Source organism: Pteropus medius, unplaced genomic scaffold (genome assembly GCF_902729225.1).
Source record: "Pteropus medius unplaced genomic scaffold, Ma_sr-lr_union100, whole genome shotgun sequence".
Lineage (NCBI taxonomy): Eukaryota > Metazoa > Chordata > Mammalia > Chiroptera > Pteropodidae > Pteropus > Pteropus medius.
Genome location: NW_024340849.1, coordinates 39,603,367 through 39,630,588, shown reverse-complemented (window position 1 = coordinate 39,630,588; position 27,222 = coordinate 39,603,367). Strand labels below are relative to the sequence as shown.

The 27,222-nt window shown below is 32.8% G+C and overlaps 1 protein-coding gene and 1 pseudogene across 4 annotated transcripts in view; both read right to left on the bottom strand.

Annotated features, from left to right (window-relative positions):
• The window catches only part of ESCO1 (establishment of sister chromatid cohesion N-acetyltransferase 1), an 80,992-nt gene that overhangs the window by 48,635 nt on the left and 5,135 nt on the right, over positions 1-27,222 (bottom strand). For all 4 annotated transcript variants that reach the window (XR_005649077.1, XM_039844909.1, XM_039844906.1 and 1 more), the window contains exons 2-8: positions 23,305-23,407; positions 20,015-20,117; positions 17,655-19,781; positions 14,178-14,292; positions 13,050-13,110; positions 11,559-11,673; positions 8,965-9,096 (exon numbers count right to left, since the gene is read on the bottom strand). Coding sequence is in view for 3 of the 4 variants with exons in the window: in XM_039844909.1 (XP_039700843.1) it covers positions 8,965-9,096; positions 11,559-11,673; positions 13,050-13,110; positions 14,178-14,292; positions 17,655-19,196 (1,965 nt within the window). In the remaining variant the exon portion in view is untranslated. The remainder of the gene's footprint in view (positions 1-8,964; positions 9,097-11,558; positions 11,674-13,049; positions 13,111-14,177; positions 14,293-17,654; positions 19,782-20,014; positions 20,118-23,304; positions 23,408-27,222) is intronic.
• LOC120591284 (uncharacterized) lies at positions 24,762-24,880 on the bottom strand (annotated as a pseudogene).

Here is a 27,222-nt window from a genome sequence, read left to right as displayed (position 1 = left end):
AAGGTGTGTTTTCTTTAAAGGCAATGAAGAACTATGGACTGATTTTCAGAGATGAACCACAAGTCCTTCCTAGGTGAGCAGAGATCAAGTCTGAGAATGGACAATGAAGCAAGATTACCACAGGTAGAGGTAGGGGAGAAGAGTCTCCTGTGCTGGGACAAAGAAAAAACAATCAAATTCTTAATGGCCATAAGTGAGCCAGCATGGCAGTCTGAAATCTGGAGAAGCTCCAAACACAGAGATAAAGCTCCACCAATTCTCTCCCATGGGTCATCTGCCTAGTTGTGCTAGAAGGTATGGAGAGATTTGTGTCCTGTGGAGTTTAAAGCCTCAATTTCTGCTGGAGAGAGAAACACAATCCCAAACTCAAGACATTAAAAACTGAAATGGATGAGAAAACTAAAATTTCAACCCAATTCAATTCCTAGTTAGATCTAAGACATCAGCCCCTTACCATAAGTCGCCTAACAGAAGGAAGGGAAAGTTCTTGGGGAAGAGGGGAAGAGATTATCTACTTCAGTCTATTGGTTTTTTTATACACGATGTCCAACATCCAATAAAAACTTATGAGACCAGATAGGAAGACTCAGTTTTTTCAGGAGGTCAGTTCTTCCCAACTTGATCCACAGAGTCAATGCAATCTCAATCAAATTCCCAGCAAATTATTTTGTAGGTATCAACAGACTGATTCTAAAGTTTATATGCAGAGGCAAAAGATACAGAATAATCAACACAATACTGAAGAACAACAAAGTCAAAGAACTGACAGTACTTGACATCAAGACTTAATATAAAGCTACAGTAATCAAGAGAGTGTGATATTGGTGAAAGAAGAAACAAATAGATCAACGAAACAAAATAGAAAGCCAAGAAATGACCTACATAAATATAGTTTGATAAAGGACCAACAGCAATACAATGAAGACAAGATAGTCTTTTCAACGAATAGTGCTGGAACAACTAAACTTCCACATGCAAAAAAAAAAAAAAGATCTAGACAAAGACCTTACACCCTTCTCAAGTTAATTCAAAACGGATCACAGAACCTAAATGTAAAGTGCAAAACTATAAAACTCCTACAGTATAACAAAGGAGAAAATCCGGATAGCCCTGGATATGGTGATGACTTTTTAGATTCAATACCAAAGGCACAATACATGAAAGAAAGAATTGATAAGCTGGATGTCTTTAAAATTAAAAACTTTGGGTCCCTCTCAGTGCCTTTACTCTGTCATTCTCAGTGCCTTTACTCTGTCCCTCTTTGTCCTTGTCTCTACTGTCTCTGTCCCTCTAGGTCCTTCTCAGTGCCTTTATTCTATTTCTCTGTCTCTTGCACTGTCTCTCTCACTCTCTGCCTCTGAGAGGAGACCACACTCTGTGGATTTTTACCCATTTTCTAATAAACTTTCCTTTTGACTCTAAAAAAAAAATCTCTGGCTCTGTAAAAGTCACTGTCAGGAGCATGAGAAGACAAGCCACAGAATAGGAGAAAAATATTTACAAAAGAAGTTGCTAATAAATGGCTATTATCAAAATATACAAAGAATTCTGAAAACTCAATAAGAAAAATTTAAAATGAGCCGATTAAAAAAAAAAAATGGGCCAAAGATCTGAACAGACACCTCACCAAAGGAGATACATAGATGAAAAATAAACATATAAAAAAATGCTCCACATTAAATGTCATTAGGCAAATGCAAATTGAAACAACAATCCAATACCACTACACACCTATTAGAATGGCCAAAACCCAGAACACCGACAACACCAAATGCTGACAAGGATGTGGAGCAACAAGAACTTTCATTCAATGAGAGGTGGGAATGCAAAAAGGTATAGCCACTATGGAAAAGTTCGGCAGTTTCTTACAAAACTGAACATACTTTTACCATACATTCCAGCAAATACACTCCTTGGCATTTACAAAAAGGAGTTGAAAACTTATGTCCACACCAAAACCCACACATGGATGTTTATAGCAGCTTTATTCATAACTGCCAAAACTTGGTAGCAACCTAAATGTTCTTCAGTAGGTGAATGAATAAACAAACTTTGGTACAACCAGACAACAAAATATTATTCAGCACTAAAAAATAAATAAGTAAAAGAGCTCTCAAGCCATGAAAAGATAAGGAGTCACTTTAAATGCATATTACTAAGTGAAAAAAGTCCATCTAGAAAGACTACATACTGTATGATTCCAACTATATGACAATCTAGAAAAAACAAAACTATGGAGACAGTAAAAAGATCAATGGTGGTTAGGGGCAGGTAAAGATAAATAGATGGAGAATAGAGGATTTGTAGGACAAGAAAACTATTCCGTATGATACTAAAATGATGGGTACATGTCATTATACATTTTTCAAAACTCGTGTAATGTACAACACCAAGAGTGAACCCTAATATAAACTATGGACTTTAAGTAATAATAATCTGTCAATGTAGGTTCATCAATTGTAACAAATGTACCACTCTGGTACAGAATATTGAGCATATGTGGGGGCAGGGAGTATAGAGAAACTCTCTGTACTTTGAGCTCAATTTTGCTATGAACCTAAAGCTGCTTTGAAAAAGTCTATTTAAAAAAAGAAAAAAAAAATTTAATGAGACCATGGACAGAAATAGGAAAATATGACCCAAAATCAAGAGGAAAAAAGTCAATAGAAACAGGCCCAGTGATGACCCAGATGTTTGAACTGGCAGAAAAGAACTTAGAATTTCTATTATAAATGTGTTAAAGCTTTTAAAAGACAAGATGATCAAACTATGTGAAAAGCAAGAGTTCAGCAGAGAAACTGAAACTCTGAAAGATGGAGATCCTGTGACATGATTAGAAACATTATTTTCATACATAAAAGAAAATACATCTTACAGAAAATTTAAAATACAAACTGAAGAAAAACCTCTGATATAAAATGATCTATAATAACCTTTTACATCTTAATAAAAAGAGTTAAATCATTTTGACAATTTTTCTAAATGAAGAATGAACCACTTAAATTCAGTCAGGTATATAATTCTATATGCAAACCTAGTTAATAAACCTCTAATTGCCATAATAAATTCAAATTTGAGCTGCTTTATATATTATGATGCACTTACTAATAATTTTATTTTACCTAACTTGTATCAAAATACACAATATGTTCCATGTCCCCCAAAAGATAATTATAGTAGCAATTCCCAATGATTTAAAATAAACAAATATCAGAGTTGCCAAAGCCCAGGTAAATCTTCTGGTTTAATCTCATTTTTATATAACTGAGACTCACCATTCTTCTGTGGCTTCAATCAAAATTCTCTCTTTAATTCAATATATTTGTTGTGTCCCTACTGCTCATTGGCAGGAGCTCTTTAGTATAATAAATAGATCATTAAAAACTCTGCTTTGACAAAGCTTCTATTCCAATGGGAAATACACACAACAAATTTTCAGAGTGTGATAAATGATCTAAAAAAAAATAAAACTAATACAGATACGAGTAGGAACAGGGGGAGTTATTTTGTACTGGGTGGTCAAGGAGGGCATCTCCGAGACTATTAAGACCTGAACAAAGAGAGCCAGTGTGTGGTGAAAGACTACTCCAACAAAAGGTAAAGTAAGTACAAACAAACTAAGAATGGCATGTGGCTGGAGTGGTTTAAGAACAGAGGAAAGAGCTATATGAATGGAGTATACCAAATAAGGGGAAGAGTGTTAGATGAGATTAGAGAAGGTGGAGTGTGTGAAGCCTTGATGCCACAGTAAGTACCCTAGATTTTATTCTGTATGATGAGAGTTCACCAGAAAATTTTAAATAGAGAAAGGAGAGAATCTGATTTAAGTTTTTAAAAGACTGCTCAAGATAATCATGATAAGCGAAATAAGCCAGAGAGGAAAAGGTGAAAATCACGATATCACTTTTATGTGGGATATAAACCTAAAAGCAACAAATAAACAGAACAAACAAACAGAGACTCATGGACATTAACAATAGACTAGTAGTTACCAGAGTGTAGGGGGTGGAGGTGGAGGGGGAAGGTAGATGTGGTTAAGGGGGTCAAATATGTGGTGACAGAAAGAAATCTAACTATGGGAGGTGAACAGTGTAAATATATATATGCCTTATTGTTAAAGTGTACAGCTGAAATTTATTGGATTTCGTTAACCAATGTCACCATTAAAAATAATAATAATAATAATAATTAAAAGACTGCTGTGGGTGACGTGGAACAGGACTGTACAGAAACATGGAAGCTGGAACACCAGTTAGGAGAGTATTACACAAGTGGTCCAGACAAGAAATGATGGTAGCTTGGCTCAGAGTGGTAGCAGTAGATATGACAAAAGCAGGACTTGAAATCTATTTTGAAGGTGAGATTTACAAATGAATTGAGTATAAGCAGTGTAGTAAAAAGAAAACTAAAAGACTATTCTGGTTTTTAGCTTGAGGTAATGAGTATAGGGAAAAGTAGAGAAAGAACTGATTGGAGAGGTTTTATTTGCCATTAGATACATTACAGGTTTTCCTTTCCCAGAGTTTGTGAACTCTTTAAAAATGTAAAAATTTATATGAAGTTATACTTGCTGCAACATGGATGAACCTTAAAAAACATTATACTACTAAGTTAAATAAGACAGACATTAAAGGACAAATACTATATGACTCTACTTACATGAAATATGGGCAAATTCAGAGACAGAAAGTAGATTAGATGTGACCAGGGGCTAGGGTAAGGGAATGAAGAGTTATTAATGAGTACAGAGTTTCTTTTTGGAATGACAAATAAATTCTGATGATAGTGGTGATAGCTGCACAAGAATGTGAATATACTTAATACACTAAACTATACTTTTAAATGGTTAGAATAATAAATTTTGTTTTTTGTACATTTTATCACAAGTTTTTTAAAAATGTAAAAATTTATAAATGGCTAGTCAGTAAGCTGTATACTTAAAACTAATATAATACTATGTCAACTGTAATTGAAAAATAAAAAATTTTAAAAAACAGTTGGCATAAGAAAATAAAATATAGACTCTGGTCATGCATAATTTTACTGGAAATTATGTTAAAAATTACATATTAGCTGCATTCTATAGACTTTATACATTTACAGTAAGAGTACGTTCTAAATATCAGGCTTTAATAAAACCAACATAAAACAGCTAAAAAATAAAAATAAATGTAAAAATTTGTTGCATGTAATATTTATTCTACAGGCATTTTCCCACCACTATACAGTCCCTTCCATCCCACAGCAAAATTACTTTCTAATATTTGGAAGTGCTGCTCCCATTCTATATTTATATACCACAATATTCTAAATCTTTAAGATACAAAGAAGTAGAAAAATGAAAACTGAAAAATCAGGGTCAGAAAAGACAGAAACAAAAACCTGAGCTATAAAATGTTTGGTAATTTTTATGTTAACAAATTCCTACCTGTTTCTAAAGATTATTTCTTTACTTTCAATAGGCTTTACCTTTAAGGAGAGAAACTCAGACTAAATTCTCTGACCTGGCTCTGAGTCCCTCCTACAAATATACCTGTTCCCTATTCCTCAATAATGCCTAAGTACAGTTCTAAGGGCCAAGGTTATTTCACTTGATTCATTTCCATTCCCAAGATTTAAAAATTTCTATTCCTGCTCTACTATTTACTTTTCTTTTCTCTAACACCTAGTTTCCTGTTTTTCCTAATCATCTTCAAAAGGAAGATGGAAAAAGTATACAGAAGTAAATTCATATGCATTCAAACTTCACATAAAAGAAATTAAGGGTTAAGCAAGAGTTACTAGATCACGGTCTCCCTGACTCAGATTTCTGTAGCAGCACTGTCCAACAGACCTCTCTGTGACAATACAAAAGTTCTACAGCTACACTAATACAGTAGCCTCTGATTATGTATGATTATTGAGCACTGATTAGTGTGATTGAGGAACAGCATTTTTAATTTTATGTTTAGTCTTACTATACTGGATAGTGCAACTCTGTAGCCAATCAGGGATCTGTCAAATCTTTCTTCAAAGTTTTACTTGTCATATTTTTCCCCATTTCTACCAATGCCATAAGTAATTCAGCACTACTACATATATCTTGTACAGGTATTACTCTCTCCCTACATGCCACTGAAATATTTCTCTCCCTATACTCCACCAAAATATTTCAATATTATTTAAACTTAAGTGTATGATTCACAATGCTCACAATTCTTCTAAAAGAACAAAAAGAATAAAGACCATATGGCATTTAAAATCAAAATATCACAATCTGATTTGATGCATTTTTCTAGTGTTATTACCTACAAAAACCTGATTCAGTAAAAAAGATATAATCATTATTCCCCACAGGTTATTAATCTTTCTCGTTAGTTATACTATGCTATCAATCACAGATGATCTCCTTATATCCAATTTAAAAATATCAAATCTTAACTCTTCTTCACCCATGAAAACAAACCTCTTCTGATCACTGCTCTAGTAAAGTAATTATCACTTCTAAATTACAAAGCTAATTTATGATTTAATTTAAATAGTTAATATTGACTTGTTGATTTAATAGTTACTTGAACCTTTATTGTTAACTTTTCCTTTCAGGCTTTGTTCCTAAACTTGAAGGCAAGGGCATATCATATACCCTAAGAGTAGAGTCCTCCACAGAGCATTCAGTTAGATGTTAATTCAAAGGAGATGAGGAATAACAGAGGAAAAAAGGATTTTCTCTGCGAAGAACCCAAATATTATCTCTCTTGAGCTTTAAATTAGTAAAGCTCAAAATACAATTGAGTTCTGAACAGGTTCCTGGCCTGGCAACATGGATTGCTCTATGGAGAACTCTTCCTGCTTCCTCTTCACACCTTTAGGAAACAGGATATCTTAGCTCAAGAAGGAAAACTTCCAGTCCTAAACACTATTTAAAGTGAATTAAAGCCAGAGCACCAAATGACTTCTTTTCTATGTGCTTCTCTCCAAGAAACAAACACAATGTAAAAAATTGGCATTAAAAAGATTAGATGTTTTGTCACTTCTAAGTGTTTAATATGCCATACCTCAATTTAAAAAAAAAAAGGAAGAAAAAGTGCTGAATGCAAAAGCACAGTATTAGGTGCCCAATAAATGGATAATGTCACAACCTAAAATCCAGAGCTGTGATCACAGCAGAACACCTTTTATACAGGTACGTTTGTATCTTCTCTCCATACACTAAAAGAGAATGGATAATGTTTTGAAGGAGTCTTTACCTTAGACTCTCTCTATGTATACTTACATTTAAAAACAGCAAAGGATAAGAATACTGACCTAAATGTCAGCAAAGGATGGGCCAACTGCTAAACTCAATTCCTTCTCTTGAGCTTATTTCAAAAATAAATAAAATAACCCATAGCTCTGTCCCATCAAGGGGAGAGGGAAGAAGAGGAGAAAGGCTGGGGCAAAAATCAGTTCTCCCTAAGTTGCTACACTGCTTTATAGTTTTGCAAGAGTTAGAATTTGTTTAGAAGGTGATGATTCCATCTTGTTCCATAAACCAACTTCTCTTGGTCCTATGGAGAACCAAGTACGTATTTCATGATTGATTTCTTTACTGTTTCCCTCAGAAATTAACATCCTAAGATGAAGAATTAAGCCATTTAAACCCAATCTTTTAATAATTTTAGGAAAGTGATGACAAGAATCAAATAATGTAAACTGAGCAGAACTCATTTAAACTAACTTCTATCAGATTCATGTATGTGAAATAAACTGAAATATTTTTGCCCCGGAAGTATTTTATAATTTAGGTACCTGATAGAACTATTTTTCTTTCCAAGTTGTAATAGAGTCAAATTGGAAAAGTAGAAATTTCAAATGATAAATCAATATCTAAGCTATAGATATACCATGTCCACACATCTTATATTTTATTTAATTAAGTGGCAGGAAGGGGTGTATGAAGAAAAGGCAGATAAGAAATATAAAGGATCACCACAGTAGTGAATCATAAAAAGAAAACCCCACCTATCTTGGGGTAGAAGTAACTGGATAAATGAAACAATGAATATGAACTCTTCAACCAAAAGTAAGGCTACGAATTTAACTGAAACCAAGATTTTTTAAATAATCCAACATCTGGTGCCCATATGAAAGCCTATATGAAATGAATTGGTGGTCTCAGTTCAGATTCCTGGAGGTCTTCTTAATGTGAGTGTACAGTACTGAAGGTAACATGTATAGAATAAAAATAGATTCCATTTCAGATACAGGTAAACAGAAATTACATTAAATTACTATTTTTCACAAGATATCTAAAATGGTTTAAAATTATTTAAAATTCTATTACCAGAAACAAATATTAAATAATATCCATATGCCTCAAAAGTACATACATTAAAAAATATATACTAAAACATATTTATTTTGTGGGATTTTTTTTTTTTAGTATATGTACTGCCAAAGCAAGTATGTGGGATTTTTATTTTTTAGTACGTTATAAATTCTGAGATCTTAACCTTCAAGAATTTTTCTTTTTTAATTTTATAAAGGAAAACTCTCATGATAGTATAAAGAAAGTAAAGTAAATCCCAAAACCATCTATTTGGTGTAAATATATATCACTATCAACCCCCAAATAAAAAGTTGTCCTAAGCTATATGAATATTAAACAGACTTATCAATAGCTAATAATTATTAAAAATCAAAGGAAATTTTTAAAATACTCAAGTTAAACAACATTACTGTTAGATGAGAAAAAATACAATAACTACTTTAAAATATAACTGAAGTAAAAAATCCCACAACATAAATCAGCCAGAATAAATTAGCTGGTTTTTACGTTTGGCTTTGTTTTAAAACAAGCCAGTATATATACTGTAAGGGCTTTGTATATATTATCATTTTCTAAAAGCAGAAATGTTTTGGTGACTTAAATTTGGCAGTTCATCTCTTTAAGATCCTGACCTAATTATCTGATTCTGCATTTTAGAAGTCATGAATTCCACTTACCACATATTTTACAGCACTTATAAACTGGTTGTGGAAGAGCAGATGCTGTGTTTCATCTTCTGGATTTGAAGCTGTATAAAGCATGCCACAAACATTACAAGAAACTGCTCCAAATCTTTTTTGTCCTGCATCCTATTTATAAAAACAAACAAAAGGGGTTTTTTTCCTCCCAAAAGAATAATTCCAGAACATTAGCCTCCAAAGCTATAATATGAACATAAAGTGAGAATTGTTTATTCTATAATAAATATTGTTGAGTACCAAAAATGTTGGTACCAAATGTTGAGTACCAAAAATGAAGATGTTAATCTTTGAAATCTGTGTGCAATTTTATTAAGAATTGTTCCCATTTTATCTGATAACTCGCTCCACAGCATTAAAAAACAATTGAAAGGAACCGAGAAATATCTTTGACAATATAATCTTAGTCCTAAAGCCCCAAATAGTGAATATCCTACAAATGAGAATATATATTTTTTTATCTGCAAAATTTTATACTACTTAAGTTTAGAGGAAATAGTGTTTTATAAACTCTTTTTAATGCATTAAAGTCTGTTCCCTTTAATGGGTTTATTCTAGTTGTAGATATTAAAAAAAGAGTATTTTGATGTCACCCAGAAACTCTTGAGAAAAAGTAAATTTAAATTTTTTATATTATCTTTATATTAAATAAGTACCAAAAACAGACACCTATTCTCCAGTAAATCATGCTTGTACTACAGAGCAGTAATTCTTTATGAAATGTTTTTTATTCTTGTCCTTATTCAACAAGAAAATTTCAGCAACATGCTCTATTAAGAATAAAATTTTAAAAAAACATAATCCTTTTACTCTTTCTGCTCTAAATCTGCAATTTGAACTAATTACTGAAAAATAATAAGATCTAAGATAATAGGATCTCTAGCAACTTAAAATTAGGGTTAAATAGCAAAGAGTAATCAAATGGTAAATAAGAGATTGTGTATAAAACTAAAAAGTTCATTCTAAATGATTCAAACTATTAACAAACATTATCTGCAAATTATTTCAGGCAGAAAAACAATTTGTAATAGTGGTTAAGATATACGTATACAACATAATATTTACCATCTTAACCATTTTTAAATGTACGGTTCAGTAAAGTACCTTCACACTGTTGTACAACCAATCTCCAGAATTCTTTTCATTTCACAAAACAAACTCAATACCTATTAAACAACAGCTCCCCAATCCCCATTTCTCGCCAGCTCCTAGAAACCACCATTCTACTTTCCATCTTTATGAATCTGACTACTCTAGGTACCTCATAGAAGTGGGATCATACGGTATTTGTCTTTTTGTGACTGGCTTATTTCACTTAGCTTAATGTTCTCAAGTTTCAACCATGTTGTAGTATGTATCAGAATTTCCTTCCTTTTCAAGGCTGAATAATATTCCATTGTATATATTCACTTCATTTTATTTAATCCTTCATCCACTGATGGACACTTTGGTTGCTCCCACCTTTTGGCTATTGTGAATAATGAACATCAGTATACAAATACCTCTTCAAGCAGGCAGTTTTCACAGTAATGAGTAAGCATTTCTGCCCATTTTCTCACTAGTAAATGGGAAACAATAGTACCTATCTCAGGGTATTTTTTTAATAAAGCTTAATTAACTTAGTTAATATGAGTGCAGTACTCATTCAAAAAGTATTAGCTGCTACATGATCATTAACATCAACTCCTGACCAGCACTAGCTAATAGAAATGTGATCCACAAATGTAATTTTAAACTCTCTCATAGCCACATTAAAGACTGCAAAAGCAAACAGGTGAAATTAATTTTATAACATTTTATTTAACAAAACATCACAAATATCATTTCAACATGTATTAAATATTTAAAAAATCTATTAGTGACATGCTTTACATTCTTTTTTTTTTATACCTGTCTTTCAAATGCAGTATATATGTTTCTACTTATAGTATATCTCAATTCTGCCAAGCCACATTTCAAGTGATCAAAACCGGATGTGACTGCTGTATTGGACAATGCAGTTCTAGATTCTACTTGTCTAATTCTGTTTCACTATCATATTGATTTGACAACAAAAATATTAAATTTGATGAAACAACTTTTTCCCTCACTAATCCTTCTCAAAAATTTCTAGACAATTCTTGCAAAGTTATTCTCCCATATTAAAGCTAGAACCAATCATCCTGTACCAAAAATCCTATTGATTATGTTGACTGGAACTATATTAAATGTCTCTATTATTTTGGGTCCCTTCATTTTTTGATATTGTGCTCACTCATTCAAATTAGATTTTTAATCAATCAAAATATCTCCCTCAAGGTAGATCAAATGACATAATCAAGAAAGTAACAAATGTAAAATAAAGTATCAATCTGTTATAAATAAAACTAGAAGTAGGGAAATTTGAGTTTTTATTTGTTACAATGGACTCACTATTTGAGAGGGGGGCAGAAATCTGAATGATATTAGGAGTATTTCCAAAATAAAGATTTATGAAATAAATCTTTGGAAAAAAGGAATAAATTCATTCTCTGTAACAACATGCACAAATAAGATATTTATGATAACACTTCACCAAAAAGGTTTACACTTACTATAATTAACTGTTTTTCATCAGCTTTCTCTGCTTCTTTTAATTTCAAATCCTTTGGAATTGTTATCTCCAAATGAGAATTACACTTAGGCCAAGAATGATTTGGTGGTGTCTCCCTTTAAAAAAACAAAGGAAAAAAACTATTAAATGTTATAGATCTACATCACTTGAAATTACTGCAGAATAAAAAATAACTTATTTTCTATAAAAGCTAACAGATTTCAACTCCAGGAGAAAAAAACTAGCCTTTAAAAAACCAGAGATGAAAAACCCATGAACAGTACTAATCTTCGATAAATAAAAAAACTGCAGCGCCTGCTACAGTTTCAATGTTTTATAGTTTTAGGCATCTGAGTCACTAATGTTTGTCCTAAACACTCTTTTCAGTAATCTTTAAGGTAAAATAAGTCACATTTAATTCAATTCTGACATTAAAGACAGAACAAAGCTTTTAATCTACTTAAAACACTTTTGCATGCTGATAATACCCAGTATTTTGAGATGCTTGAGGAAAGAAACTTTCTCAAACACTTGCTCAAAAAGATACAACCACATTGGAGGGAAATTTGGCAATGCAAGTTAAGTCCTACAGCTATGAAATTTATCCTACATTAAGTCACACAAGTGGGCAAATATATATGTATTCTAACAGGGCTTTTTTGTGTGTGACAGAAATAAAATAGAAGCCAAAATGTCTACAAAGTGGAGAAATGTTAAACAATGGAATATTCACACAATAAAATCTAATGCAGATTTCAAAAGAATGAGGTAACAGGGTAAAAAAGATGCCCATAAGACATTAAATAAAAAAAATAATAAAGCTATAAAACAGTGTGTATAAACAGAAAAGAGAATTTGCGAATATCACTGTCTTTCTATGTGAAAAACTGAGGGTTACTAGCACAACTTTTTAGGGAAAATCCCCCAAACTCAAGAGAAAAGAGCAATTAGGGGAATCGTTTCATAAACTACATAAATGTCTAATCAATGTACTGTACACTCGAAACTAATAAAATATTTTTTAAAAATAAAGGCTATTCATCAAAAGGAAAAAAATCTTTAAATTCTGTTAAAAACAGGACAACAGGCCCAAAACGGAGTCACTTATGCTAAGCCTCAAGTCATCAAACTGAAACTTTAATTACGGCTTCTGCTCCCCCATAAACAGAATCTTAAATCAGACAATCAGGAATCCCCTGATCAGAATCAGTTAGGCAATCTGCCAGACAGACTCCCTGCTCTTCTCTAAAGGAGACTAACTTTGCAATAACCGACCTGACTTTTGTGCCAGTATAACTTCCTTGTTCCCACTCCCTTTTACCTATAAAAGCCTTTCCTTTTGTACAGCACTTTGGAGCTTTCTATATGCTAGACTGAACGCTGCCCAATTCTAATTGATTTTTGCTCAAATAAACCCTTAAAATTTTTAATACACCTCAGTTAATCTTTTAACTGTTGTCATATTTATACTTATATTAAACTAATACCTTACCTGTTATCACAGGTCTTAGATGTTTGGTTATTCAGTATAATGTGCTGTTTGGGAGCTGAACCTGTAATTTAATCAAGATTGGTTATATATTTTAGCTCTCTACCTAATAGTCAAAAATCATTTTACAGAAAGAAAAAAACTCAATGCATTAAATGCTTTATTTTTATTAAAGACTATTTGATAAAATTAAAATCTCTTTCCTAGAAATTACTCTTCAGAGAAAAGGCAGAAAGGATCTAGAAAGCTGCAAAGACATCTAATGATAGATCAACAGTTTGCCTCTAATTTCACCAATAATTACTAGCACTTAACAATAAAGAGTTTAAATGCATAATCATACAATCTCTAAATGGAAATAAATGAAAACATTTTTCTTAAAAAAACTAGTCTCTGGAGTTTTAATCACATTAATAAATAATGCAATCATCAATTCATTTTATTTTCTAACGTTTAAACACATTTTTCATGTTCATATTATACTTCCTCTTCCTCCACTAAGAGAAAAGGTTAAATGACCTAATGGAAGAAATTATCTGACCTCAATATTTTGCTCCAAGTACACCTTCCCTTAAGCAGTGAGAAACAACAGGAATTAGGAATTTCTTTTCTATATCCCCTGGTGCTTTACCTGATATAGCTGAGCAAATCCCCATCCAACAATTTAAATAATATACTGTCAAAAATTTTTCACAAGGTTCCTAGAATTAATTTTTGCATGGTATAAATTGCAGCATTAAGTAAATCTTTAATTTAAAGACAGAATCACTAAAATAATTAAGGGGGTTAAAGAAGCTGAAGTGGTAAACCACGAATTGTCATTTATATTTGAGAAATAAGCTGATACTACTAACTTAAGCAATTCATTAAGTAATACTTCTACAGAAAGTAAGTCATAAACAAAAGATTTAAAATAAACAAAAGAACATTTGGTAAGGAGCCAAAGAATCATATCTAAGTACTTTAAACAAGCCAATCAACAGAAACAATTCCCCCCCACCATTTAAAAAAGAAAAGCAATAGTTAAAAAAGATGTAAAGGGCCTATCTGGTAGTCCACATGGTTTCCTGTTATACTGACAAAAATATCTCTGAACACAGTGAAATCCAAATAATATTTTCAAAGTATTACCTGGAAATTTACTCTCCCCTGTATCAATTTTTGCTTCACTGAGCAGAGTTGAAACAATAGTGTTATTTTCCACTGGATTGTTTTCAAGTTTAGATTCCAAACATAGGCTGAAATTCTGAACACAATTTAAAATGTTAATATTTGCTTTTATATCAATCTTTGGGTCATAACCCAATACACTTTCAGTGAAATTTAGCATACTAAGAAAATTAAAGACAATATTGTATATTTGGAGTAATTCAATAGATATGCCTTAAAAGTCTCTTCATGATCTCCCCATAAGCTACCCTCTCAATATCAGTTCCCATTATTCCTTCATGATACACTGAAAAACTTACCTCTCCTACAGTATAGTGCTTATTTGCCTGACTACACTTTTCTGAGTTTTATCTATCTAAACCTGCACTGCTCAATCAATACAGAAGCCACTGCCACATCTGACTTAAGCACAAAGTGTGGTTGGTATGACCGATTTGAGATGTTATAAATGTAAATCACACTGTGATTTTAAGACTTAGTACAAAAAAAAGTAAAACATCTCAATTTTAAAAACTGATTACCTCTTAAAATGATAGTATATTTATATGACGGGTTAAAGAAAATATATTAATTTTACCAGTTTATTTTTTTTAAGTGGCTACTGGAAAATTTTAAATGATATGTGGTTCACATTACATTTCTACTGGATAGTGCTGATTTAGAACACCTTTCTTTTATCAGTATAAACTCAACTGATTACTTAAACATCAACCTCTTCCATGAAGCCTTCTCCAGGCTTCCCATTCTCCTTTTCCCCAAATTTAGCATAATTCTCCATCTACTTCATATCTACCTCTTTTGTGCCCTTATCGCTTCCTATTTTGAATCATTTTTTGATTCATCTCCTGTAATTCTTTAAGAACAAAGACTGTATTATATTTATTTCTTTATTCCTAAAAGCCCCTAAATCAGAACCTTGTCAAAGCAGAAACTCAATAACTACCAAAGAAAACACTCTAATTTCTATCAACATTGTCTATCTTAGGGAAACAATTAACTTTCCATGTATATGTATATATCTCTATTGTGTGTATATATCTCAAAGCTTAGCCTTATCAATATTCATCATTTCTCAGTATTGCTGAGGCTGACACCAAATAATTAGAGCAAAATTACAGGCAGCCATTAAAGTCTTCAAATAAGGTTTGGAGTGGCTCCATAGTGTAGTGGTTAGCACGTCTGCTTTACACGCAGAAGGTCCTAGGTTCACACCCCAGGTGAAGCCACGGACCATGCTCCAGGTGCGCCAGGCCCCTGGTGTGCCAGGCCTCCCGAGTGCGCCGAGGCACCAGGCCCCGGGTCTATGCCACGAGTGTCTGGGAGGAGATGCCCCGCCTTCAGAGATCCAGTTCTTAAGGGGAAACAGCAACATCCACAGGTCAGGAGTGGAAGGGTGGGCAGGGGTAGGGGAACAAGCATTAAAGAGGGAAAAAAAAATGATATAAGGTTTGTTTTTACAATGTTCTACCCAAACTATGTTAGCATTGAACATTTAAAACACAAACAGTGCTATGAATTCTTTACAGATATATATATACATACACAGTAAAATCATAAAAATAAAGACAGAAAAGATCCACATCAACTTCAGGAATATGTTTAACTCTTGGAAGAGAGGTCAATAGACAGCACGTATGGACTTTAACTATATATGTAATGTACTTTTCTTTAAAAGATTTGAATCCAAAAAAATGTTAATTTTTGTCAAGTTTGGGTGGTAGAAATGTTAATCTCTGTAGATTAACATTATACTCATAAACATACTCTGAATGTTTGAAATATTGAAGAATTTTCATATTCAAGAATTTTCAAGTGTAAATAAAATTTTTAACATGTTCCACAGGGCTGTTTCTCATAACGTTCCTCAAGACAGAGGGACTTTAAAAATCAAATCCAAAGCATATTTTAGTAAAAGCAATAATATAGGTTAAAATAATGTGGTCTATATAAGCATCTCTATTCCAAAGAAATTACATTTCTCATTCTTCAATATATTCTCCATAAACTTTCTACCTTTTGAGTTTTGACAGGTATTTATGCAGCAAGGAGTTAGAAGATATACTCTTCAGCTATCCCTGGAATGTAAGCTATAAGTTTGCTGACAAAACATGTCCTGAAAAGAAAGCCACCCCATCTCTGCAAGCAGCCACACTTATTAGTTACACTACCACTCACTACTAATTTCTAATTACTATCACTATTTGAAGAGTTATTTTCTAATTGATACTTTCATTCCCATTAGTACAGAAAATAAAATCTAAGAGTACCCTAAGATGTCTGTTCCCTTTAAGTTCACTTTGATTTTTAGTCCACAAGAATAGACAATATCCTATATTTTCACAGCTTCTGGCATAAAATCCCAGACTCCTCTTTCATTCAAATTTGCTCCCAGATCAAAATGTCTCTAAAGAGAACTTTAAATCACTCCCAAAAACTTTTAAGATGACTTGACTTTTTTTCTTTACTCATAATTTTTTTCTGAACTCTTATTTTTCTCAGTTCCTCTTCTAATGCTCAGAGTATGTTGCTGCAGAATAAATGATGGACTGAGAATCAGGACACCTGGATTTTAATCCAATTGTGCCACAAAACATGTGACCTAAATCATATTCCTCTATTGCTGTTTCCTCATTAGAAATTTAAGTAACTGAAACAAATTAATGGAGACAAATTATAATTTGTATTATAGAGCTCCATGGTTCTATGCTTATAAAAATTTCTGCTTATTGATATTGCATATTGGTATTTTACCATAATTTAATTTGAAAAGAAATTAGCTTAGTTTCAAAACTACCTTCTCAGATAATTCTTTAAAGTTTCTTCCATTAAATTCCCTTTTTACTAGATTTCTTCCATTAGATTCTGCTTTTCAACTTATTTTTCCATTTTAATTTTATTCTCCAGTCTAAGAATTATTTATACCTTTCAAATATTTTATTTGCCAACTGTTCAAATGGCAAACCAAAAGGCATCCCTACTGATAGAAATGTTTAATTTTTAAATATTATCAAGTGGGGAAAAAAGGTTGATTTGCGCCAGCTGAAATTAATTATAATCACTTGGTCAGAATTGAGCCCAACTTTAAGCTCTACATTTTAGTCACTATGAAACATAGTTTCTATGGGTAGTTAATAGAAAAATTAAACATATCAGTGTGTTAAATGAAAAATAAAAGCTAGAATTCAAGAGGTTTATGCTTCACATAAATCAAAAATGAAGAATCAAAATGAAACAATGAGAAGCATTCACATAAATGTGAGACATCTAAAGAAGTCAGTAAGTTCTGTCACTCACTACAAGATTGGGTTAATAAAACTTGCTAACAAATGACAGGATAGCTTAACAAATATTCCAGTCTTTTATAATTCCTAAGATACAATATGTTAATACTTATTAGTACTCAAGACACCTCTATTGTGCATAATGAAAATAGATTACCTTAGTTTGTGTTGACTCAAAAGAATCTTTCATCTGGTTATCCAATGGTGGGTCAGGAGATGGTTTTATCTGATTACTCAAATGACAATTATCAGGAGCCCTTTTGATGGTTCTATTAATTTCAACTGTAATATCATCAATTTTAACTTCTTCAGAATTAATTTCTTTCATTTCTTCCTGCTGGCAAGCTGGATTTTTATCATCATGTGATTTTGTCCCTAAAAATGTACTCTGAGTCACTGGATGAGACATTTCTAATGCTGGTAGTGAAAAACTAGTTCGTAGTAAGCCCAATTTAGGAGAAACTTGAGAGTCCAACTTACTTTGCTGCACAGAGTTAAATTTTGAGAGTTTAATTTTAGTCCAGTTGGAGTTCTTTTTAGTTGAGCTGTTTATTCCATTTAGTATACACTTCACAGGCTTTGTTTTTCTGCTGGGGAAGAAACGATTACATTGAATATCCTGATCTGTTTCCTTTGAATGAAGTATTTGTCTTTCAACATCAGCCTCTTTCAATTTTATTTCTGTAGGCTTTTCTTCCTTTACAGTTTCTACTTGTGAAGACTCCTTTTTTACCTCTACAGTATCTGACTCTATTTCACCAGCAATTTCTTCACAGAGCTGGAGAATGCTACCTCGTTTGTTCTTTCTTACTTCGTCATTATTTAAACTTTGTTCAGGCACTGATGGCTGTGGACATTTTTGGGATTTTGCGTTAGTATTCACTTGTGAATGAAGTGACTTCTTCATCTCATTCTTTTTAGAGACCACTGAAGTAGCTGTTTTTGATCTTTTTATCTCAGAAGTTACAGGCACAGATTTTGCTTCTTTTCTAGTCATCTTCTGAAGACAGATTTCAGATTCTTTTATGAACTGAGAACTGCAAGTATAAACTGTCTGGTCCTCTACTTTGCGTTTTTTTCCTTTGGGGGAACTTATTATTTCATTAATTACTGGATTTTCACCCTCCTTAGAGTCAGACTTTATTTCCAGTACTTTTCTTTTCACATGTTTTTGACTTGTTTTAACTTTATTAGATTTACTTTGAGTATTGCTACAATACTCTTTTCTTGTTGGTGGCAAACTCTGTTTAACTGCTTGAACTTGTCCCTGAATTTCTCTACTACGCAGAGACCTTGTTGAAACCTCTGTTAACTGCTGTAGTCTTTGTGATCGCCGGTTAAGCTGTTCATTTGATTTAGGGGTTTCATGCACTGATTTTTTCTGAGATAATTTCTTCTTTTTTATAGATTGTTGTGAATGTCCTTTCACAGTCATCATATTTTTATTACTGCAGTTACTAGTTCTTTCACCACTGGATGCCACCTTTGCTGACCTTGTACTCATGCATTTTCCTAACTCAGGCTGATTTATTTTACTTTCATTGGAAGATTTAACCAGTGATTTTACAGCTTCCTTTGGACCCGATTTTTTTGCTAGATTCTTTTGAGAACCTTGAACTTGTGCTTCTAAATTCTTATCATCACATTTTTTAATAACATTGGAGGAATTTTCTTTCAATTTCTCCTGAATGGACATCATTCCTGAGTCAGGTCCTCCTTTCTGAGTAGTTTCTGAGAGGATTTTCGTATTCTGGTAGGTGTGAATGCTGAATGTCCAGTATTATTACTGAGGAGCAGGTCTTAAAAATCGACTTTGATGCTGATATACATTTTCGACAAAAATACTAGTTTGCTTCAAGTAAGGTTTCTGTTATCCCTAGGACATGAGAAATGCTAGCATGAAGGCTGAAAGAGATCTACTTTCCTTTGAGCAAGGCAATAGAAATTTAAGAAAAATTTAATTCTAATTTGATATTTTTAAAACTTTTTATGAAAAAATTTAATTCAGGTTCAATGTTTTATAAATATTTCAATTAATATTGGCTTTCAGGCCTAGCTCTATTACTGAAGGATTTATCACTGACTTGTCTGTTTTGACAAAGTTTTTGAGAACTTTTTTCTTCTGAAGTCTACAGATATTGGACTTTGAGTCATTTGAAACATGTCTTACAGCCAACACTTTTCTTTCCTTGTCTGCTGAGTCTGTTGGTTTAAAGTTCTTATCTAATCGCTTTAGTTTAATAAAATATTCTATTAATATAGATTTCCTTTTGTGCTGCCATTTCTGAAAAATTAAAAAAAATAAAAATTAAATTTTGTACAATCCAAGAAATATGGCAACGCTACTACTATACAGAAATAATCCTGAGTTATATAAAATCTAACTTCTCTTTTTAAATTATTTAGTCTGTATACTTAAAGCTAATAGAAGTATCCAAAGTATATTCCTATGAATAATCAATAACTTCTTATATAAACAGATAGTTGAAAATCAGTTTGTTACTTGAAGTTACTTACAGTTCCTTTCTCACAAGACAGAATTGATCTTTCAGCCACCATAACTCATGAAAATTTGACAAAATCATTCCTTATAATATCTTCTTAACATATTACAATGGACCTAAAAGAAAAAGTATTTTTAAATGTTTAAAAGGTACAAAGGAAAGATGTAATCATTCATTAACCTCTCATCAAATATAACACTCCAGAATTTTACTGTCCTATCATTACCCTTCGGAACTCACTTTATGCATAGCACAATTTCAGTATTCCTAACCTGAAGTAAACAATGATACATGCATCCAACTGAATAACATGCATCCATTCTGTTGTTAAAAAAAAAAAGGTTTTAAAATACAAAAACTATTCACCATATATGCATATAAGAAGTTAAAATGGTAAAGTAAAATTCTATTTTGAGAAAAAAAAGTGCTACATAAATAACTACATACATAGAAAAAATCTCAGTTAAAAGGGCAAATTTAAATATACACATTAACCTCTATTCTCATGTAAAGTCTACTAAAAAATAGATTAAAGCAAGACAAAACTGTGAACATGAAGGACAAGGAACAAAAGAGAAAATAATACATTTAAAAATAAAGAAGAACAAATAACTAACCTCCAGACTCAAGAAATTCTAAATTCTAAACTGGAAATGGGGAAAACTGAGAAGTTGCTCTTCTTAAACCACAGAATGCCCGAGGACTCAGGAATTGGCAGCACGAGGCTCCACAGGAGATGGGGACAAAAATGAGACTCAAAAAAACTGAAAGACTCCCAGATTGCTTTTCCAATTACTAGTACCCAGAAGACTGCCCTACATCACTCCCTGAAGAATGGGGGTATAACTCTCTGGAAGGAATAAAACAAAAGGTCTTTCATCTAGGGGCTCAATAGTCACAGCTGAGGGAAGTATCATACTGTCAGAAGAGGTAATAAGTATGAGTACACATATTGATTGGTGATACCCACTCCCTCTACCCAAAGCCCTCTCTGCCTACTCAAGAGACTCCCAGAGAACAGCAGGCAAGCCTACTTCTTCTATGAAGAAAATTGAAAGATTTTCTAATTAATCTGACAAGCTTAAAGACCTAAAAAAGACTGCTAGCACCTATTAGTCAGTGTGTGCGCACACACAGATAGACCCTACAGTCTGAAGACTACCAGCCCATCCACCATTCTAGCACAGACAGCATACAATCAGTTTGTAAAGTCTCAGTTGTAACCATGAGCAGATAAACAAGAATCAACACATACATGAGGAAAACCTTAAAATGAAAAAAACAAAACAAAACAGGAAACAAGTAGCTTGAAGAAAACAAACTATACAGAGACAAAAACTAAAAATAAGCTGATTCATCCATAAAAATATACAAAAACATTCTTAGTACAAAAAGAATGTCTTTAAAATGAAAAATAATATAAAAGCAATGAAAAAGTCAGTTACAAGATAAAGGTAAGGAGATCTATAAAGCAGAACAAAAAGACTGAGATAGCAAGTAGGAAACAAAAGATAAGAACATTAAAGGATCATCAATGAATGTCCAATAATCTAGTAACTGGGGTTTTAGAAAACAAAGAAAAAGCACTGAAAAAAATCAAGAATGGGAAAAATTTCCCTCCAACAGAAAGACATGAGTTTCCAGATTAAAAGACCCAAGAGGGTTTAGCAAGATGGATGAAGAAAAGATTTGAGAAAGTATATCATGAGAGCAAAAAGATGACCCTCAAGCTTCTGGGGGCGGGGGGAAGTAGTAAGGGGAGGGGGGGCGGGGCATGCAGGATCTCAACTATATACAGATTAAGAATTGTATTTACATCAGACTTCTCAACAGCAACAGAAGAGAGATAATAGGAAAATCCTCCACAGTAGAATTCAATGTCAACAATTAAGTGTGAATCTAGAATAAGGATACTTTCAGACATGTAGGGTTTCAAAAAACTTACCTCCCACACATATTCTAGGAGCTGCTAGAGAAAGTGTACCACAAAATGAATATTAAAATGAATCAGAGGAAAAGGAGAAAAGGGCAGGAAGTTTAGAAGGAAAAAAGGGTGATGTATGTGCCTTTACTAAAATTCATATGAATAAATTCGACAAAAAGAATTTTTAAAAATAATTGTGATTGATAACACAAATATACCTATATAGCCACTCTTGAATCTCTACTCATACCAATAGAAAGAATAAGTAGGCAACTCAAATACTGATGATATTTTCAAACATCTTTCTTGGTACCATCAACTTTTGGAGTATACAGACCAAGAAAGCAATTATCATGTTATAAAGAGTAACGCAAGAAGTCTCTCATTAAATTCAGTGAGTACTTTTTTAAGTGTTGCAGAGGCTATACAATTGAGCAAGAGAAAGAATATGCAAAAATTTGTAAGTTAGAAAATTATTATTTGCAGGAAAAAAATCCAGGACAATCATAAAAATTACTAGTACGTAAATTCGGTATGGTGAATAGGTAAAAAATAAACATTAAAACTCAAAAGTTTTAAATAAACAAAAATCAGCTGAAATACATAATAGAAGAAAATATCACATACCAGTTTCAATACATTAAAAAAAAGTAATGGGCTGTAGATTTGTGCTTGCTGATATTAAAAATACATTTAGTTGTAATAATTAACAATTTAGTTCCAAAACAGCAATAGACAGGAGATTAATGGAAAAGAAGAGATTCCAAAACAGGCCCAAATGCATGAGGAAAATTAGTATATATAAAGGTGGTATTAATTTCATTAATTTCAAATTAATGAAGAAAAGATTATTCGATTATTGGTGTTAAGATAACTAGGTAACTATCTGGCTAATTCTGGTTTAAAAGTGAGGTAACATCCAGGAAAATTTTAATCTTTAAAAAGTAAAACATTAAAATGTGGGAGAATTTTAATATTTATTTTCAGAAAGGGAAAGGCTTTCAGGCCTTGTCATAAAATTCAGAAGCCAAATTTGAGAGATAAAACTCGGGAAAAAACACTGGCAAAAAATAGCAAAAGTTAATCACCACAATATATTAATAGGAAAGACACCATAGATAGCTAATGTAATAATAACAAATATAAATATAAAAGAACTATGGGACCAAGTGTCAGAAATGTGACACTATATATGCACTACATAGTGGGTATATACTCACTTAACTATATACCCACTTAACTGTTTTATTATGTAGACAAACAACCTTGACAAATAATTAAAATGCAAGTTAAATTTCTCTCTGAAAATATAAAGTATAGTTGGCACACTGACTAATCATCTTGGAAGATACTAAATTATAAAAGTATAAGCCACTTACCTCATTGAAATGGAAATCACATATCACTTTTTTCTTTAAGTTGACTGCTGATGCTTCTAATGAATGATGCTTCTAACAACTTCCTGTGTGTTTGGGAATTAAGCTTAAAAAAATATATATATTTAGCTAAGGTAAAGCTAAGGCAAAACAATCTATTAAAAAACATGAGAATACAAAAATAATATTGTCTATTAACTGATATATTAAAACAACTTAGACTAAGCAAGACTAAGTAAACAATAACCTAACGACAATTTTTCACCATTATGTGCAAAACATCACAAAACTGCAATATGGGGACCAATTCATTTTTACACTGTATAATAGATTTGGGCTTTCTTCAAAAATAATCACTACATCCTATCCTAAACCCCACCACCACAGAAGTATGTTTTTCTTCCTAACCGATGCTGTTCTTGGTCACATGCCTTATTTTGGCCTCATGGTGGGCAGAGTGTATTTCCCTATCCCCAAAAGCCTTGGCCATCTGACTTGTTTTGGCCAATAGGATATCAGCAGAAATGGTGCAAACAAAGTTTTGGAATATCTCTGTGCAGTTTGACTTGCCCTCTTGTACCTCTGCCATCACTCTAAGAAGGATTTTACCACTCACTAGACACTGTCCTTTCACCCTAGGCCCCATAACAAACAAAGCAGAATTACACAGTGAGAAGTAAAGTCCATCCACACTCACAGATGCCAGCCAAGCCTGACCTAAATCACCTAACCCACAACTGCTCTATTGATATGTAAAAATTAATTAATTGCGGTTTTAAGCCATTATGTTCTAGGGCAGCTTCTCATACAGCCATTGCAGTTAATTTTGCAAGTTAATTTTTATTTTCTGGGAAGTTAGAAATTTACCAAAGATTAAGCCTCAGAAGTACAATAACTTGAAAAAAACAAAATTCATTTATCACTCTAGCACTAAGAATTCTAATTTTTAAAATGACGAATTGCGTTAATTTTTTTCCTCCCAATTTCTAAATATTTTAATATATTTGGCAATTGGTACCTACCTTAGAAAAGAGGTAAATTGATACACAAATCTACAGTAATTATCAATCACCTGTTCAGGTATGCTAAGGATCACTTCACTTTAGTATGCCCTCCATGCTAAATCATCACTGATGTAGCATTATATACCCCCTTTCTATTAAATAAAACCCTGTAATCAAGGACCAAAATGCATTATCTAACCCATTAACAAATTTTTTTAAAAAATTACTTATTATTATTTATGCCTACAGCACCTGGTCTTCCTAGGTGGTCTCCCATCCAACCAGGCCCAATTCTGCTTAGCTTCCAAGATCAGACATCAGGCTTGTTCAGAGTGGCATGGCCAAAGACCATGGACCATGGCTCCACTGGGACACGAATCCAGGACCTTCTGCATGTAAAGCAGATGCGCTAACCACTACACTATGGAACCACGTCCTTTATTTTTTTATTTTTTACACCTACAGCACCTGGTCTTCCTAGGTAGTCTCCCATCCAAGTACTAACCAGGCCCAACCCTGCTTAGCTTCCGAGATCAGACGAGATTGGGCACGTTCAGGGTAGTATGGCTGTAGCCATTACCAAATTGACAAGAACTCCCCTCCACAACCCATAGCTAGCTTATTAATATAATCCTAACAAAATCAATATTGAGAGCAAAAAACAATAAAACTTTACATAAAATGACTTCAGAAAACTCACAATAACATTTATGTTTTATTACAGAAAAATATATATGATACATGTTAGAAAGTACCCAAGAATTTAAGAGTACATCCAATTTCTCAGTGCTTTATAATAAAATGTACTCGAATTTTAATTATTAAAACATTTACACTGTATGTCACCCAATATATTTTAAATTTAAAGTGATTTTTTTTTTAATTTGTAATTGTGATGCAATTCCTATACTACAATCACCTCTATAAAGTGGTTAGTATATTCAGAGTTGTTCAACAATTCTCACTATCTAACTGCAGAATATTTTCATCATCCCAAAAAGAAACCCCATACCCATTAGCAGTCATTTCCTATTCTCCTACTCCCTCCAGCCACTGGCAACTACAAATCCACTTTCTATCTCTACGGACTTGACTATTCTGGATGTTTCATACAAATGGAATCATAAAATGTATGACCTTTTGTGATTGGCTTTCACTTAGCATAATGTTTTCAAGGTTCAAATAATGTAGCATGTATTAGAAATACATTGTTTTTTTATGGCTGAATACTATTTCACTGTAGAATATACCACATTTTGTTTATCTATTCATCAGCTGATGGAATGTTTCTACATTTTGTCTAACATGAATAATGATACTATATGAACAATCCTGAGTTTTTGTGTGAATATGTTTTCAAGTCTCTTGAGTATATACCTAGGAATATAATTGCTGGGCCTTATGGTAACTCTATGTTTAATTTTTGAGGAACTTTTCCAAACTAGCTGTATCAAATTCCTACTAGCTATGTATGAGGGTTCCAATTTTTTCTTGTCAGCATTTATTATCTTTTTACATTTTAAGTCATACTTTTGGGTGTAAAGTGGTATGTCATTATAGCTTTAATTTGCATTTTTCTACTGACTACATTGAGTATCTTTTCATGCTTACTGGGTATCTGTATTTCTTCTCTGGAGAAATGTCTGTTCGAATCTTTTCCTCATTTTTAAAATTAGGTCATTTTATTATTGAGTTGTAACAGTTTACCTGGATATTAAACTCTCATCAGATGTATGATTTACAAATACTTTCTCCAATCTGTCAGTTGTCTTTTCGAGTCCTTGGATACACAGATGATTTTAATTTCCATAAATTTAATTAATCTATCTTTTCTTCGGTTGCTTGTGATTTAGATGTCATATCTAAGAAACTATTACCTAATCCAAGACCATGAAAGTATGTATCTATGTTGTCTTCTGATTTTTTTTATAGTTTAGATCTTTGGTCCATCTTGTAAGTTTCTAAGTGTTGAGATGATAAAGGTGTATTTTGTTATAATTAGGTGACTTTGGGAAAGCACCTAAGGTCGAGGACTGGTTGCCAATAGAGCCATGTGATTACTGTTGGAACTTTCAGTCCCACTCTGACCTCTGCAGAGGAAGGGGTTAAAGGTTAAATTAATCACCAGCAGCTATGATTTAAGCAATCATGAATATGTAATGAAGCCTCCATAAAACCCAAAGGACAGGGTTCAGAGAGCTTCTGAGCTGGTGAACATGGAGATTTGGGGAAAGTAAGGTGCTCAGAGAGAGCGTAAAAGCCCCATGCTCTAATCCCAAACCTTGTCCTGTGCATCTTCTCCATCAGTTTTCTATTAGCTGCTGCTCTAGCAAATTAATTGAACCCAAGAAGGTTGTGGGAACCTCTGATTTATAACCAATTGGATAGAAGTAAACAACCTGGGCTTTGCAACTGCCATTGAGTCGGAGGGGTCATTGGAACCTCTAGTCTGTAGCTGGTCAGTGAGAAACCCAGATAATAACCTGAGGTTGTGACTGGCATCTGAATTATGTGAAAAGGTGGGGGTTAAGGCAGAATCCTCAACCTGTGAGCTATGATACTCTCTCTAGGTAGTGTCAGGATTCAGTTAAACTGCAGGACACCATGCAGGTGTCTAAGAACTGCCTCGTGTTGTGAGAAGCCCAACACACACACACACACACACACACACACACACACACACACACACACACACAGAAATTGTGTCCAGGATCTCAACTGATACAGTATTTGTCTTCCTCTAACTTGTTTCACCTAGCATAATGTCCTCCAGGTGCATTCCTATTGAGGCTTCTTTTTTATGGCTGAATATCCCATTGTACGTATGTACATCATCTTCTTTATCCAGTCATCCAACAATAGATACTTAAGTTGTTTCCGTATTTTGGCTACTGTAAACAATGCTGCAATGAACTGC